At 35.2% G+C, this 18,323-nt stretch overlaps 1 protein-coding gene across 10 annotated transcripts in view; it reads left to right on the top strand.

Moving 5' to 3' along the window:
* The window catches only part of SACS (sacsin molecular chaperone), a 79,912-nt gene extending 66,777 nt beyond the window's left edge, over window positions 1-13,135 (top strand). For all 10 annotated transcript variants that reach the window (XM_056794680.1, XM_056794678.1, XM_007495217.3 and 7 more), the window contains one exon: window positions 166-13,135. In XM_056794680.1, coding sequence (XP_056650658.1) covers window positions 166-11,720 — 11,555 coding nt within the window. In that variant the 3' untranslated portion in view covers window positions 11,721-13,135. The remainder of the gene's footprint in view (window positions 1-165) is intronic.
* Window positions 13,136-18,323: the final 5,188 nt, after the last annotated feature.

Below are 18,323 nucleotides of genomic sequence, written 5' to 3'. Positions count from 1 at the left end.
TATAAACACACACATATATTTTAATAATTAATCAGAACTGTGTTTTTTGGTTAAACTTGTTATACACACATACATGTATAATTGTACAATGGGAATATAAGGCCTCAAACCATTGGAGTTTTATATTTATTCACTAGTAACATTATTGTTTATTATAATTTACAGGAAGACCCTGTACTCAACTTCAGCTTCTGAACCCAGAGCGATTTGCACGCCTTATTAAAGAAGTAATGAATACCTTTTGGCCTGGCAGAGAATTGGTAGTTCAGTGGTATCCATTTGCTGAAGACAATGATCATCCATCTGTTGCATGGCTTAAGATGGTCTGGAAGAACCTTTATATACATTTTTCAGAGGATTTGTCTCTATTTGATGAAATGCCACTTATCCCTAAGACTACCTTGGAGGAAAGTCAGACATTTGTGGAACTCATTAGACTCAGGATCCCGTCACCAATTATTTTAGATGATGAATCTGAAGCACAGCTTCCAGAATTTTTAGCAGACATTGTACAAAAACTTGGAGGGATTGTCCTTAAAAAACTAGAGCCTTCTATACAACATCCTCTTATTAAAAAATATGTACATTCCCCATTACCAAGTGCTGTTTTGCAGATCATGGAAAAGATGTCATTGCAGAAACTATGTAATCAAGTAGCTTCGTTGCTTCCAACACATAAAGATGCACTGAGAAAATTCTTAGCTAGTTTAACCGATATAAATGAAAAGGAGAAAAGAATCATTCAAGAATTGACAATATTTAAAAGAATTAATCATTCATCTAGTCAAGGGATTTCTTCTTTTACAAAATTGAAAGGTTGTAAAGTGTTACATCATACAGCCAAACTTCCACCAGATCTGAGACTCTCCATTCCAGTAATTGATAACAGTGATGAAGCTACTATACGTTTGGCAAATATGTTGAAAGTAGAGCAGCTAAAAAGCACAGGCTGCTTAAAGTTCATCTTAAAAGATATTGAAAATGGTTTTTATTCTCATGAAGAAACAACACAACTTATGCTATGGATTCTTGAAAATCTGTCATCTCTAAAAAATGAGAATCCACATGTAATTGATTGGGTAATGCCATTAAAATTTATTCAGATTTCACAAGGACATATTGTTTCAGCCAGTGAACTCTTTGATTCTGATGTTGGCATACTGCAGGATTTGTTTCATGCTGAAGAAGAAATCTCCTTTCCACCTAGTATTTTTACTTCCTCTTCAGACATTCTTCATTCTTTGAGACAAATTGGATTAAAAAATGAAACTAGTCTCAAAGAAAAAGACATTATACAAGTAGCAAAAAAAATTGAAGCATTACAAATTAGTTCTAGCCCAAATCTGGATGCCCTTTTAAAGAAGGCAAAAACTCTCTTAATGGTTTTGAATAAAAATCATACATTATTACAGTCACCTGAAGCAAAAGCAGTGTTGAAGAAGATTAAATGGGTACCTACATGCAAGGAAAGGCCTCCAAATTATCCAGGCTCTTTAATCTGGAAAGGAGATCTTTGTAATCTTTGTTCACCACCAGAAATGTGTGATGTATCTCATGCTACTTTAGTTGGCTCATCAGTTCCTCTTGTTGAAAGTATTCATACTAATTTGGAAAAAACTCTTGGTATATTCGTAAAACCTAGCATAAATGCAGTCTTAAAACACTTTAAGATTGTTGTTGATTGGCATAGTTCAAAAACCTTTAGTGACGAAGACTATTACCAATTCCAACATATCTTGCTTGAAATTTATGGATTTATGCACGATCATTTAGATGAAGGCAAAGAAGCTTTTAAAGCTTTGAAGTTTCCATGGGTCTGGACAGGTAAAAAATTTTGTCCTCTGGCTCAGGCAGTAATAAAACCAATACATGATCTTGAACTTCAGCCTTATTTACATAGTGTGCCTAAAACTATGGCAAAATTCCACCAGCTGTTTAAGGCATGTGGTTCAATAGAAGAGTTGACATCAGACCATATTTCCATGGTCATTCAGAAGGTATATCTTAAAAGTGATCAAGAACTCAGTGAAGAGGAAAGCAAACAAAATCTTCATCTTATGCTGAATATTATACGATGGCTATATAGCAATCAGATCCCAGCAAGCCTCAATACACCAGTACCAATACACTATAGCAAGAATCCATCAAAACTTATTATGAAACCAATACATGAATGCTGTTACTGTGATATTAAAGTTGATGACCTTAATGACTTACTGGAAGATTCTGTGGAACCCATCATATTGGTACATGAGGACATACCCATGAAAACAGCTGAATGGTTAAAAGTTCCATGCCTTAGTACAAGATTGATCAATCCTGAAAATATGGGGTTTGAGCAGTCTGGACAAAGAGAACCACTTACTGTAAGAATTAAAAACATTCTAGAAGAATATCCTTCAGTTTCAGATATTTTCAAGGAGTTACTTCAAAATGCTGATGATGCAAATGCAACAGAATGCAATTTCATGATTGATATGAGAAGAAACATGGACATAAGAGAGAATCTTTTAGACCCAGGGATGGCAGCCTGCCATGGACCTGCTCTGTGGTCATATAACAATTCTGAATTCTCTGATTCAGACTTTATAAACATAACTAGATTAGGAGAATCATTAAAAAGGGGAGAGGTTGATAAAGTCGGAAAATTTGGTCTTGGATTTAATTCTGTTTACCATATCACTGACATTCCCATCATTATGAGTCGAGAGTTCATGATAATGTTTGATCCAAACATAAACCATCTCAGCAAACATATTAAAGATAAATCTAACCCTGGTATAAAAATTAACTGGAGTAAACAACAAAAAAGACTTAGGAAGTTTCCTAATCAATTTAAGCCATTTATAGATGTGTTTGGCTGTCAGTTACCACTAACTGTAGAAGCACCTTACAGTTACAAAGGAACTCTTTTTAGACTTTCATTTAGAACACAACAAGAAGCTAAACTGAGTGAAGTCAGTAGTACTTGCTATAATACAGCAGATATTTACTCTCTTGTGGATGAATTTAGCCTCTGTGGACATAGGCTTATCCTTTTCACTCAGAATGTCAATACCATGTTTTTGAAGTACTTGAAAATTGAAGAAACCAATCCTGGTTTAGCACAAGATACAATTGTCATTAAAAAAAATATTTGTTCCTCCAAAGCATTAAATGTACCTATTGTTAGTGTTTTAAAAGAAGCTGCTAAGCTTATGAAGACTTGCAGTAGCAGTAATAAAAAACATCCGATGGATATACCAAAGTCAGCTTGTATATTACAGATCACAGTTGAAGAATTTCGTCATGTGTTCAGAAGAATTGCTGATTTGCAGTCACCACTTTTTAGGGGTCCAGATGATGATCCAGCTACTTTATTTGAAATGGCAAAATCAGGACAGGCTAAAAGACCGTCTGAAGAGCTACCACAGAAAACAGTGGATTCTACTACATGGCTAATATGTACCTGCATGGATACTGGGGAGGCTTTAAAATTTTCCCTGAATGAAAGTGGGAGAAGGCTTGGACTTGTTCCCTGTGGTGCAGTAGGAGTATTATTTTCTGAAGCTCAGGAACAAAAATGGACTGTGAAACAACATGCTGGTGAAGTTTTTTGCTATTTGCCTCTGAGAATAAAAACTGGGTTGCCAGTTCATATCAATGGCTGTTTTGCGGTTACTTCAAATAGGAAAGAAATATGGAAGACAGATACAAAAGGAAGATGGAACAATATATTCATGAGGCATGTTATTGTTAAAGCCTACTTAGAAGCACTCAGTGTTTTACGAGAATTAGCTATAAGTGGAGAACTAATTGATTATACTTATTATGCAGTGTGGCCTGACCCTGATTTAGTTCATGATGATTTTTCTGTGATATGTCAAGGTTTTTATGAAGATATAGCTCATGGGAAAGGTAAAGATGTGTCTAGAGTCTTCTCTGATGGATCTATGTGGGTCTCTATGAAGAATGTGAGATTTTTAGATGATTGCATACTTAAAAGATCAGACATTGGTCCTGCTGCTTTCAAGATATTTTTAAAATACCTTAAGAAAACTGGATCAAAGAATCTCTGTGCTGTTGAACTTCCTTCTTCAGTAAAATTGGGATTTGAAGAAGCAGGTTGCAAACAGATACTACTTGAGAACACATTTTCTGAGAGACAGTTTTTTTCAGAAGTATTTTTTCCAAATATACAAGAAATTGAAGCAGAACTTCGGGATCCCTTAATGTATTTTGTTTTAAATGAAAAGGTTGAAGAATTCTCTGGAATTCTTCGTGTAACTCCATGTGTTCCTTGCTCTTTGGAGGGACATCCTTTAGTCTTGCCTTCAAGGTTGATCCATCCTGAAGGACGAGTTGCAAAATTATTTGAAACTAAAGATGGAAGATTTCCTTATGGCTCTACCCAGGATTATCTTAATCCTATTATCTTGATTAAACTTGTTCAGTTAGGAATGGCGAAGGATGATATATTATGGGATGACATGCTAGAGCGTGCAGAATCAGTAGCTGAAATTAATAAAAGGGATCATGCTGCTGCTTGTCTACGAAGTAGCATCTTATTGAATCTTATTGATGAAAAACTAAAAATCAGGGATCCTAGAGCGAAAGAGTTTTCTGCAAAATATCAAACAATCTCTTTCCTCCCATTTCTAACAAAACCGGCAGGTTTCTCTTTGGAGTGGAAAGGTAGCAGTTTTAAACCTGAAACTATGTTTGCAGCAATTGATCTTTATACAGCTGAATACCAAGATATAGTTTGCCTCTTACAACCTATTCTCAATGAAAATTCTCATTCTTTTAAAGGTTGTGGTTCAATATCATTGGCTGTTAAAGAGTTTTTGGGGTTACTTAAGAAGCCAACAGTTGATTTGGTTATAAATCAGTTAAAAGAGGTTGCAAAATCGCTTGATGGAATTACATTGTATCAGGAGAACATCACCAATGCTTGTTACAAATACCTTCACGAGGCAATGCTACAAAATGAAACCACAAAAACAGCAATTATTGAACACCTTAAAACTTATAATTTCATTTTAGTTGAGAATGCATATGTTGAACCAGAAAAAGTATCATTTCATTTGAACTTTGATGCAGCTCCATATCTCTATCAGTTGCCAAATAAATACAAAAATAATTTCCGTGAACTCTTTGAAAGCATAGGTGTGAGACCTTCTTTCACTGTTGAAGACTTTGCTCTTGTTTTGGAATCAATAAATCAAGATAGAGGGACAAAACAAATAACAGAAACAAACTTTCAGCTTTGCAGACGAATTATTAGTGAAGGCATATGGAGTCTTATTAGGGAAAAGAATCAAGAATTTTGTGAGAAAAAGTATGGCAAAATATTATTACCAGACACTAATCTTGCTCTTTTGCCTGCTGCTTCATTATGCTACAATGATTGTCCCTGGATAAAAGTAAAGGATACTACTGTAAAATACTGTCATGCTGACATTCCTCGGGAAGTAGCTGTAAAACTTGGAGCAGTGCCCAAGCGACATAAGGCCTTAGAAAGATATGCATCCAATATCTGTTTTACAGCTCTTGGAACTGAATTTGGTCAGAAAGAGAAACTGACCAGTAGGATTAAAAGTATCCTTAATGCTTATCCTTCGGAAAAAGAAATGTTGAAAGAGCTCCTTCAAAATGCTGATGATGCTAAAGCCACAGAAATATGTTTTGTTTTTGACCCAAGACAACATCCGGTTGACAGGATATTTGATGATAAGTGGGCACCACTACAAGGGCCAGCACTTTGTGTATATAACAACCAGCCATTTACTGAAGATGATGTCAGAGGAATTCAGAACCTTGGAAAAGGTACAAAAGAAGGAAATCCTTGTAAAACTGGACAATATGGCATAGGATTCAATTCTGTATATCATATTACAGACTGTCCTTCTTTTATTTCTGGTAATGACATCCTCTGTATCTTTGATCCTCATGCTAGATATGCACCGGGAGCTACATCAGTTAGTCCTGGACGCATGTTTAGGGATTTAGATTTAGATTTCAGAACACAGTTTTCAGATGTTCTAGATCTCTATTTAGGTGATCATTTTAAACTGGACAACTGCACAATGTTTAGATTTCCACTTCGTAATGGAGAAATGGCCAAAGTTTCAGAAATTTCCTCTGTTCCATCATCAGACAGGATGGTTCAGAATCTTTTGGATAAATTGCGTTCAGATGGGGCAGAACTTCTCATGTTTCTTAATCATATGGAAAAGATATCTATTTGTGAAATAGAAAAGTCAACTGGTGCATTAAATGTATTGTATTCAGTAAAAGGCAAAATAACTGATGGAGATAGATTAAAACGGAAACAATTTCATGCAGCTGTAATTGACAGTGTTACAAAAAAGAAGCAGCTAAAAGACATACCTGTACAACAAATTACTTATACCATGGATACTGAAGACTCTGAAGGCAATCTTACTACATGGCTAATTTGTAACAGATCAGGATTTTCAAGCATGGACAAAGTTTCTAAGAGTGTTATATCAGCTCATAAAAATCAGGATATTACTCTTTTCCCACGTGGTGGAGTAGCAGCTTGTATTACTCATAATTACAAGAAACCCCATAGAGCCTTCTGCTTTTTGCCACTCTCATTGGAAACAGGGCTGCCTTTTCATGTAAATGGACACTTTGCTTTAGACTCTGCAAGAAGAAATTTGTGGCGGGATGATAATGGAGTTGGTGTTCGGAGTGACTGGAATAATAGTTTGATGACAGCCTTAATAGCACCAGCATATGTTGAACTACTGATTCAGTTAAAAAAGCGTTATTTTCCAGGTACCGATCCCACAATGTCAATTTTGCAAAATACAGCTATTCATGTTGTAAAAGACACTTTAAAAAAGTTTTTGTCATTTTTCCCAGTCAACAGACTTGACCTGCAACCAGATTTATATTGTCTGGTGAAAGCACTTTACAGCTGTATTCATGAAGATCAGAAACGCTTATTACCTGTGGTAAGGGCTCCAAATATTGATGGCTCAGATTTACATTCTGCAGTTATTATTACTTGGGTTAATATGTCTACTTCAAACAAAACAAAGCCATTTTTTGACAACTTGCTTCAGGATGAATTACAGCACCTTAAAAATGTAGAGTACAACATCACGACACGTAAGACTATAGCAGAAAATGTTTACAGACTAAAGCATTTACTTTTAGAAATTGGATTCAACTTGATATATAACTGTGATGAAACTGCCAATCTTTACCACTGTCTCATAGATGCAGACATTCCTGCTAGCTATGTTACCCCAGCTGATGTCCGGTCATTTTTGATGACTTTTTCTTCTCCTGACACTAATTGTCACATTGGAAAATTACCTTGCCGTCTTCAGCAGACTAATTTGAAGTTATTTCACAGTTTAAAGCTTTTGGTAGACTATTGCTTTAAGGATGCAGAAGAAAATGAGATGGTAGTTGAGGGACTCCCACTTCTTATTACAGTTGATAGTGTTTTACAAATTTTTGATGCAAAACGTCCCAAATTTCTTACAACATATCATGAATTGATACCTTCCCGCAAGGATTTGTTCATGAATACACTATATTTAAGGTACAGCAATATTTTATTGACAAGTAAAGTTGCAAAAAGTTTTGACATTACCAGTTTCGCTGATTTGTTATCCTCTGTGTTGCCACGTGAATATAAAACCAAAAGTTGTACAAAGTGGAAAGAAAATTTTGCAAGTGAATCATGGCTTAAAAATTCATGGAACTTTATCAGTGAATCTGTAAATGTGAAAGAAGACCAAGAAGAAATAAAACCAACCTTTGACATTGTTGTTGATACACTAAAGGACTGGGCTCTACTTCCAGGAACTAAATTTACTGTTTCAGCCAGTCAGCTTGTTGTTCCAGAGGGAGATGTTCTACTACCACTAAGCCTTATGCATATAGCTGTTTTTCCAAATGCTCAGACTGATAAAGTTTTCCATGCTTTAATGAAAGCTGGTTGTATTCAGCTTGCTTTAAACAAAATTTGTTCCAAAGACAATGTAATTGTTCCTCTGCTGTCAGCACACACAGCAAATATTGATAATCCCACAAGCATTTTGAAGGCTATTCACTATATGGTCCAGACCTCAACATTTAGAACTGAAAAATTAGTAGAACACGATTTTGAGGCTCTTTTAATGTATTTCAATTGTAACTTAAGTCACTTGATGTCTCAGGATGACATTAAAATTTTAAAATCACTTCCATGCTATAAATCTATTAGTGGTCGATACATGAGTATTGCAAAATTTGGAGCATGTTATGTACTTACAAAAACTATTCCTTCAGCTGAAGTGGAGAAATGGACACTATCCTCCTCATCAGCATTTCTTGAGGAAAAGATACACTTAAAGGATTTATATGAAGTTCTTGGTTGTGTCCCTGTAGATGATCTTGAAGTATATTTGAAACATCTTTTACCAAAGATTGAAAATCTTTCTTATGAAGCAAAATTAGAGCATCTGATTTATTTGAAGAACAGATTATCTAGCATTGAAGAATCATCAGAGATAAAGGAACAGCTTTTTGAAAAGTTGGAAAGTCTCTTAATAATTCATGATGCAAGTAATCGTTTAAAATCTGCAAAGCATTTTTATGACCGAACTGTGAAAGTTTTCGAAGTTATGCTTCCAGAAAAATTATTTATACCTAAGGATTTCTTTAAAAAATTGGAGACCCTTACTAAACCTAAGAATCAAGCTTCTTTCTTAACATCATGGGTAATGTTCTTAAGAAACATTGGACTCAAACACATCCTTTCTCAACAGCAGCTACTGCAGTTTGCTAAAGAAGTAAGTATGAGAGCCAATACAGAAAACTGGTCCAAAGAAACACTACAAACCACAGTTGATGTCCTTCTTTATCACATATTTCAAGAACGAACTGATTTATTATCTGGAAATTTTCTGAAAGAATTATCTCTAGTTCCTTTCTTATGCCCTGAACGTGCTCCTGCTGAATTTATTAGATTTCATCCACAGCATCAAGAAGTAAATGGAACTCTTCCTCTTATACGGTTCAATGGAGCACAAGTGAATCCTAAATTTAAACAGTCAGATGTCTTGCAGCTTTTGTGGACGTCCTGTCCTATTCTTCCTGAGAAAGCAACACCTTTGAGTATCAAAGAACAAGAAGGTAGTACTCTTGGTCCACAGGAACAACTTGAACAAGTTTTGACAATGCTCAATGTTAATTTGGATCCACCTCTTGATAAAGTCATTCACAATTGCAGAAATATATGCAACATAACGACTTTGGATGAAGAGATGGTGAAAACTAGAGCTAAGGTCTTAAGGAGTATTTATGAATTTCTCAGTGCAGAAAAAAAAGAGTTCCGCTTTCAGCTTCGAGGGGTTGGTTTTGTTATGGTAGAAGATGGTTGGAAGCTTCTAAAACCTGAGGAAGTAGTAATAAATCTAGAGTATGAATCAGATTTTAAACCTTACTTATATAAACTGCCTTTGGAACTTGGTACCTTTCATCAATTATTTAAACATTTAGGTACTGAAGATGTTATTTCAACTAAGCAATATGTTGAGGTGCTGAGCCGTATATTCAAGAACTCTGAAGGAAAACAGTTAGATCCAAATGAAATGCGCACAGTTAAGAGAGTTGTTTCTGGACTGTTCAAAAGTCTTCAAAATGATTCAGTTAAGGTTAGAAATGATCTTGAAAATGTGCGAGATCTTGTACTTTATCTTCCAAGTCAAGATGGTAGATTGGTAAAGTCAAGCATCTTAGTTTTTGATGATGCACCACATTATAAAAGCAGAATACAGGGACATATTGGGGTTCAAATGCTTGTTGATTTGAGTCAGTGTTATTTGGGAAAGGACCATGGTTTTCACACCAAGTTGATAATGCTCTTTCCTCAGAAACTCAGGCCTCGTTTACTGAGTAGCATTCTTGAAGAACAGTTAGATGAAGAAACACCTAAAATTTGTCAGTTTGGAGCATTATGTTCTCTTCAAGGAAGATTACAATTACTCTTGTCTTCAGAACAATTCATTACAGGTCTCATTAGAATTATGAAGCATGAAAATGACAATGCTTTCTTAGCTAATGAAGAGAAGGCCATAAGGCTTTGCAAAGCCCTGCGAGAAGGACTGAAAGTTTCATGTTTTGAGAAGCTGCAAACAACATTAAGAGTTAAAGGATTTAATCCAATTCCTCATAGCAAAAGTGAAACATTTGCTTTTTTAAAACGGTATGGCAATGCCGTAATTTTACTCTATATACAACATTCAGACAGTAAAGACATAAATTTCCTGTTGGCCTTGGCAATGACACTTAAGTCAGCCACTGATAATTTGATTTCAGACACTTCCTATTTAATTGCCATGCTAGGTTGCAATGATATTTATAGGATCAGTGAGAAACTTGACAGTTTAGGAGTAAAATATGACTCATCAGAACCATCAAAACTTGAACTTCCTATGCCTGGCACTCCAATACCTGCCGAAATCCATTATACTCTACTTATGGACCCAATGAATGTTTTTTATCCAGGAGAATATGTTGGATATCTTGTTGATGCAGAAGGCGGGGATATCTATGGCTCTTATCAACCAACATATACATATGCAATTATTGTACAAGAAGTTGAAAGGGAAGATGCTGACAATTCTAGCTTTCTAGGAAAGATTTATCAGATTGATATTGGATACAGTGAATATAAAATAGTAAGCTCTTTGGACTTGTATAAATTTTCCAGACCTGATGAAAGTTCTCAAAGCAGAGACAGTGCACCATCTACCCCAACCAGTCCTACTGAATTTCCAGTCCCTGGACTTCGAAGTATCCCTCCCATTTTCTCTGGAAAAGAGAGCCATAAGACATCTTCTTCAAAACATCATTCACCCAAAAAGATTAAGGTAAATTCATTGCCAGAAATATTGAGAGAAGTGACATCAGTAGTAGAACAAGCATGGAAGCTTCCAGAATCTGAAAGGAAAAAGATTATTAGACGGTTGTATTTGAAATGGCATCCAGACAAAAATCCAGAGAATTATGATATGGCTAATGAAGTTTTTAAGCATTTACAGAATGAAGTTAGTAGATTAGAGAAGCAGGCTTTTATAGATCAAAATACTGATAGAACATCAAGGAGAACATTTTCAACAGCTTCTCGTTTTCAGTCAGACAAATATTCATTTCAGCGCTTTTATACTTCATGGAATCGAGAAGCGACAAGTCATAAATCAGAAAGGCAACAACAAAACAAAGAAAAGGGCCCATCTTCTACAGGACAGTCTTATTCACAAAGGTTCTTTGTTCCACCCACTTTTAAGACTGTAGGTAATCCAGTTGAAGCTCGGAGGTGGTTAAGGCAAGCTCGAGCAAATTTTTCAGCTGCCAGAAATGACCTTCACAAAAATGCTAATGAATGGGTATGCTTTAAATGCTACCTGTCCACTAAATTAGCTTTGATTGCTGCTGACTATGCAGTAAGGGGGAAGTCAGATAAAGATGTGAAACCAACAGCACTTGCACAAAAAATAGAGGAATATAGTCAACAACTTGAAGGACTTACAAATGATGTTCATACATTAGAAGCTTATGGTGTGGATAGTTTAAAAACGAGGTACCCTGATTTACTTCCTTTCCCTCAGATCCCAAATGATAGGTTCACTTCTGAAGTTGCTATGAGGGTGATGGAATGCACTGCTTGTATCATAATAAAACTTGAAAACTTTATACAACAAAAGGTATGAAGTAATTAAAGGGAACAAATTTTAGGTAGGGTTGAATACTGAATAATGATGAATGCAAACATTCATTTGACCATCATAACTTAAATGGGCTGAATCATATGTTATCTAGGAGTTTTTGAAGTATAGTGTACAGTATTGATACTAACCATTAATGAATTCAAACAAAAATTCTGAATCTACAAGAGAATTATTTTTACAAAATTATAGGAAGATGTTACATAATTGTGAAATGTATGTATGAGTGGTTAAAAACGACATGTTATTGAACTGCACTTTATATAACCAAAGCTTAGCAGTGTCTTACATAAGGTCTTTATATGTTTCTTATTAGGATGAATTTTGTTTATGTTTCCAACAGGGTATTATTGTTTAAGGAATTAATGTGACACTGGATATATCATTGAGCTAAACAAATAAGGGGAAGTCTCTGGAGTGAAAATTTCTTTCCCACATTTTTTATTTTATGTGGACTTTTTATTTGGACCCATTGTTCTCATCAGCTGGCTCTGATTGTGAATTTGTTTTCATTTTATATTGATATTTAGTACATTTGAACTGTTAAAATATTTTAATTCTGAATCTTACTTGATTATGCATTCATAGTACTTATAAAAGTGCACCAAGTGCACTTTTATACTTTAATTTTTAAAAGTTTTTAAAATGTTTTTTGTTTACAAACTTCCTATTTAAAGAATTCATGTGGCTAGCCCAAACTGGTAGTGGCAGTTTATCAAACAAGATGTTGATAAAGTTTTTGAAAACTGTTTACCAAAATAACATTTAGAAGACTTATTATGTTTGTGTGTATATCCTTTTCATGAGCATAATTTATATAGTGTGAATGTACAGGTTGCAATTTTTTTGTTTCATATGTCTAATGGTGCTGCGGTATAATGTTCTATTTTCTTTTTGTCTTTCACTATGGCACTTAGTGATCTTTGGGATTTAGTTAACATTTCAGTTATTACAAATTATAATATCCTTGATAGTGCCATAAAATTAATTTGGTACTTTTAAAAAATAGGAATTATTATTTGGAACTTTCCTCTTCAGATTTGGCCATATCTGACATTTAGTATTTATCATGTCCACATGTAACATATTTATTGGTAGCATATTGAAAGTGTAATTTTTTTTTTTGCAGAATGTAAAAAAAAAGAGCTTAGTGATAATGAGTTTACACAATGCAGTAACTAAAACTAGCTCTTGGCAATCCAAAAAAAAATGCTGATATAGACTTTTATGCAATTAAGGGCTTAAGGAATGTGTTGAAACATTTTCACTAGTATTGATAACAAAAAGAATGTTTGCTTCTTGAAAACTGTATTGCTTCTGAATGTGAAGCCATGTAATTATTTCTGCTGTTATATTAAGTGCCATAATTTTAATAAAGCAAACATGTATATAAAGAAAAATTAATTGTAACTTTGGTTTTTGAGGAGATCTTTTATAATAGCTTTGAAATCAAGCTTCACTTTTGCATATGTTTCTAGCTTATAGGGGAACAAATTACAAGAGGAGATTTTCCTAAAAATTGAAAATGGGGATTTTATTTGGTTCTAGAATTTTTTAAAATGGGGCTAGAGGATAAATCTAACATGGACTTAATGAAGTTCAGTGTCACAGGGAAAATTCAACAAAGTTAGACTGAGGCACATTTTCTTTGAGCAGGATAACAATTTATTAATAGGACACAAACCTATTAAGAGGTCAATGACTTGCCTTGATTTCTGCCAAAGACCTTGGCATGAAGACAACTTATTTTTATAAAGTTAGAACAAAGACCATAACTAGATAAGTGGCATTATGGGGTTGAAAACAACATGATTAATTACATAACTGAGGCATGAGGAACACTATGTTGGATTGGAAGTTGGGAATGAGGGCAAGCAACAACTCCCTCTTTCCCTCCCATGACTAATAAATGTTCATTGCTTCATGCCACTTGAAAAGTCAAATATAGTGTCCCAGACTTCTTCAGAAAGCAAACAAGCCATCCTTGAAGGATGGCTTGGTGGTGCAGAATTTTGTAGCAGATTCTCTGGTGTCTATCCAAGGTAGAATTCCTTGAGGCAAGACAAAGTTGAGTTCAAAGACAAAGAACCAAGATTTAGAAAGTTATAGGATAAAATCAATTAACTATAAGTAGGATCAATACAAATGATAATCAATTTGATCTCAGAGGTAAATATCTTATCACTGTTTATTTTGACCCCGATTTTGAGACTGTTTTTGTGTATGAGTACTTTCTCTGTTAATGCACAGCACCCTTTCTCCATACAGTCTACACAGTTCTTCATCCAAGTTCCAAATTTCATCATCTGTTGGCCAGGCTTGGAGATGAGTCTCTTCACACTCAATTAACTTTTCTTTAGGCAACAAATAGCAAGTACCAGACTCAAAGCCAAGGTGGAATAGATTCTTTAGAAAGAGTGTTGGACTTCTGATTTTAATACTGACTCAGTGGGCAAGACATTTAAGTTATTTGAAACTTGTATCTTCATTTGTTAAAATCAGGGTAATAATACTTATGCCATTTGCTTCATGGGATTGTGAGGAAAGTGTTTTATAAACCTTAAAATGCTACATATTTTTTGTTATTGGTATTAGTAAACATAGAGCATGATTCAGTAGCTTGAGAACCATTATCAAAGCCAGGAAGACCTGGATTTGAATCCTGTGTTTGACACATACTGGCTATGTGAGCCTCGGCAAGTCATTTTAGACTCTCAGCACTTTAGGCTCCCTCCCAAGACCATAAATTGCAGAGAAATGCCAAGTTGAATTGGCAGAGTGCTTCTTACCTCAGAGCTCTCTGTATCATAAGATGTATCAAGTGTGGGTTTTGATCCTCTTGTTGATAGGATCTGCCAAAGTTGGTGCTCTGAGAACCCAGCTTCTTACTGCAATTGTAGTATTTGGAATTGAGAGAATAAAATTTTTCACCTTTCCAATAAATGGACTGAGATTATTCATTAATTATCATACTTGTATGAAATGTCTTAAATAGATTCCCTAAGACTTTTAAGTTTTTTAAAGATGAATTTTAATGAATAAAGAGAAATATTTAAAGAAAGTAAAAGTAAAAGGAGTCCTTTAGATGAGTGCTGTTTGAAGGAGGTGAAAGTATCAGTACCACTATGACCAGGATTCTTTTTTTTTTTTTACACGATATATCTGTTTTATCAAAATGTGAGGGAAAAAGGGTATCTTTAAAGCAAATGTTTGGTAGAAGTTACAAAGTGGGTCATAAAGTCATGTTTGGTGTAATAGAAAAAATCTGGGCTACAAGTCAGGAAATCTGTGTTCTAGTCATTATTTCTAACACAGTTGTTAACTTGGGTTGAGACAACTCTCCTTTGTCTCTGTTTTCTTATCTGTAAGTAATACAGCAACTGGTAAAATGCTTTAAGAAGAGCTCCACATACATTATTTTGTGTGAGGCTCCTAAGAGGGTGGGGAATGCAATTATTTCCTTTTTACAGATAAGATTGGAGCTCAGAGAGCTCAGAACTACCAAAATTTTCAAATGAAGGCTCTCTGAATCAAAGTCTAACATTCTATCCATTATTCATTAACACTTTAAAATTTACCAAATATCCTCACTTGATCTTTCCAGGAAGTCGTTAGAGATCAGTATTACCACTTTATAAACAAGGAAATAAGCCCCTTTAATGGTACTCATGATTATATAGCCAGTGGGATTTGAATACTGCTCTCTGTGTACTTGAAGTCAAGTAAGTGTGTGTTAAGCACCTTCTTGGTGACAGGCCCTGTTAGGACCCGGAGATGCAAAGGCAGAAATGAAAGTTTTCTGAAGTATCTTACATCCCATGGCAGGGCGACAGAGTAGAGACACAGCATGCACACACAGTGGATACAAAATTATGCAAAGGTAATGGGGGGGGGCGAGTAGAGGGAGGTACTTCCAGCTGGGTTTGACCAGGAAAGTTCTCATATGGGATGTGACATTAGAACTGATCTCTGAAGGATGTAATGATTCTAAGAAGTGGAGGCGAAAAGGGAATAAATACTAGGTATGGAGTTAGCTTACTCAAAAGGCACAGACAAAGACATAGAATGTATGTGAAGGACAGCAAGTAGGTTAGTTTGGACAGTATAGTGAAGGAGACTAATGGAGAAAGATTGGTTGTAACTAGATTGTGAAAGATTTTGAATGGCAAATAGAAGAGTACATATTCTAGAAACAATGGGAAATGACTGGAACTGCTTGAACAGGGGAATAATGTTAGATTGATCTTAGGAATGTCTGATAGGTCTGTGGAGGATGGATTTGGGAGGGAAGAGACTTAAGGCAAGGAGACTATTAGAAAGTTTTTGCAGTACTCAAAGAGATCAAATGAGGAGGTCTTGAACTAGGGTAGTAGCTCTGTGATGAAACAAGTGAATGGATGTGAGGGAAGTAGAAGCAGAATCAAGTTTTGGCACTCTCTTCTCTAAACCATTCTGACTTTGCAAAATGAGAGGATCTCCACTGGATAACACTGATAAGCATTTGGGAATATAAAAGGCATGTGTTGAGGATGGGAGAGGATTAGTCCTGCAGTTTTATCTCCTTGTTGCCACTTACCTTCACCATTCCTTCTATAACTTGTCCCATTACAGATCACCATTTTGGTGCAGGTAAAGCTAGAAAGGTTAGCTAATACTTTGCATGATATAGAAGGAAAAAATAAAACATTTTTGATAGACTTTATTTATGAGACATGTCAAAGTATATGAATTTAATAGAGATATAAATTTCTTTCACTTGGGTTTTAAAAAATCAGCTATGTACAAGTACAGGTTGGGGGAGATAAGGTTTGTATAAAAAATGATGGGGGATTTAGTGTGTGCAAGCTCAGGGACAATCAAAAGTTATGTAACAGCCCAAAATGCAAAATTAATTAATATTTAAATTTCTAGTCAGACTGTACTTGGAATGTGTTGGGTTCTAGATACCACATTATCAGAAGGGCATTAAAAAGTTTAACCATCTTCACAGGGGTTAGTAGTATCATGGGTCTGGAATCCTTGCCCTATAATCAGGATTTGTAGAATTGAGATTGCTATTTGTGGTGAAGACTTAGAGAGGATAAGAACTTATTGGAAGAGGAATTGTTATTTATTCTGTTTAGCTTCAGAGGATTGGGCTAAAGGATCTAAAGGACTAGCTTTTGATGTGATGGGCTTCTGATAATGAGACCTGTTAAAAAAATGAAATGAGCTGCCTCAAGAAGTGTTATGATTTTAATTGCCAGGGTCTTTAAGAAGAGCTTCAAGAAAAGGTCATCTTCACAAGATGACCATTTATATTGTAGACTTCTTCAGACATGGCTTTACCCAAGTGGCTAAGGAATTCCTTTGTAACTTGCAAGGGACAAGTAGGATCTTGAAAATGTGGTTAGGCAGTATGGAAGGATAAGAAGAGAGACAAATATAATATTAATTATTCTACTATAAAGGATTAAGACTCTCTGACACTAAATTATGATCTCCATTATCATGTTCTCCCTTTGCATTCATTCTCACTTCTCCTAAACACAGACTTTTGGATATGGACCATCAGATAAGCTGATAGGGGGAAATCTATACATGCCAATTAGGAATCTCCAAGTAGCTTGTCAGTGTTTCAGGAATATGGGCTAACAAGATGAATATATCTTAGTTTATAATATGATCTGACAAATGTTTTTACATATTAGTCTATCTCCTGATCTATAGTTCTAGTAGACATCTCTAATATTACTTAATAAACCACTCCTTTTCCCAACTCCCTTATTATTATCAGATACCACTATTCTCCTAGTTACCTATGCTGCTAAATTCAGTGTCATCCTCTACTCATAACTTTCACCTAATTTACCTAATCTGTTGCCAAATCTTATTATTTCTATTCTTAAGACATCTCAAGTACATTCCCTTTTCTTTGCACTCACACAACCATTACCCTTGTTCAGGTCCTCATCGCCTCCTCCTTTGTCTATCACAACAACTTTCTAATTGATTACTGCCTCAAATCTCCCTCCCCATAAGTTGGTCCCTCTCTCCCTTCTAATCTGTTTATGCTCTATTCTCATTCATACATTCCACAGTAGAGTTATATTGGCCTACTTGCTATTCCTTATACAGATGCTCCATCTCCATGTCTTCACTTTGACTGTTGCCCTTGCTAGAAAAGTTCTTCCTCCTAGTTTTCCCGACTTCCTTCAAGACTCAGTTCAAATCCCATTTTCTGCAGATCTTTTTCAACTCTGTATATATTTTGCCTTCCTTTCCTCCTCAGGTGCTTAACACAGTGCTAGGATCTAGTAGGTGCTACATAAATGCCTGTTTACGATGTTTTCATTACCTGCTCCCTACAAATATTAAATTTAGTTAACTTAGCTAATGTGACTGTTTCTCAAAGCCAGTATCAATTTAAGTACTTAGGGACCTTCTCCAAGAGAAATCTACATCTTTAGTCCCACAGAAACCTGAGGTGTCACGCAGAAAATCAAATATGCCTTACTAAAACATTGCCATTTTAAAGAGCCTTCTTAGATAATTTTGTCCTGATTTGGAGGTACACAGTATTAATGTTTCTATTATACTTAAGCATTT

This window comes from Monodelphis domestica, chromosome 4, assembly GCF_027887165.1.
Source record: "Monodelphis domestica isolate mMonDom1 chromosome 4, mMonDom1.pri, whole genome shotgun sequence".
In the NCBI taxonomy this organism is placed as follows: Eukaryota; Metazoa; Chordata; class Mammalia; order Didelphimorphia; family Didelphidae; genus Monodelphis; species Monodelphis domestica.
The sequence above is the reverse complement of the archived record's forward strand: the minus strand, read 5'-3'. Positions and strand labels throughout refer to the sequence as shown.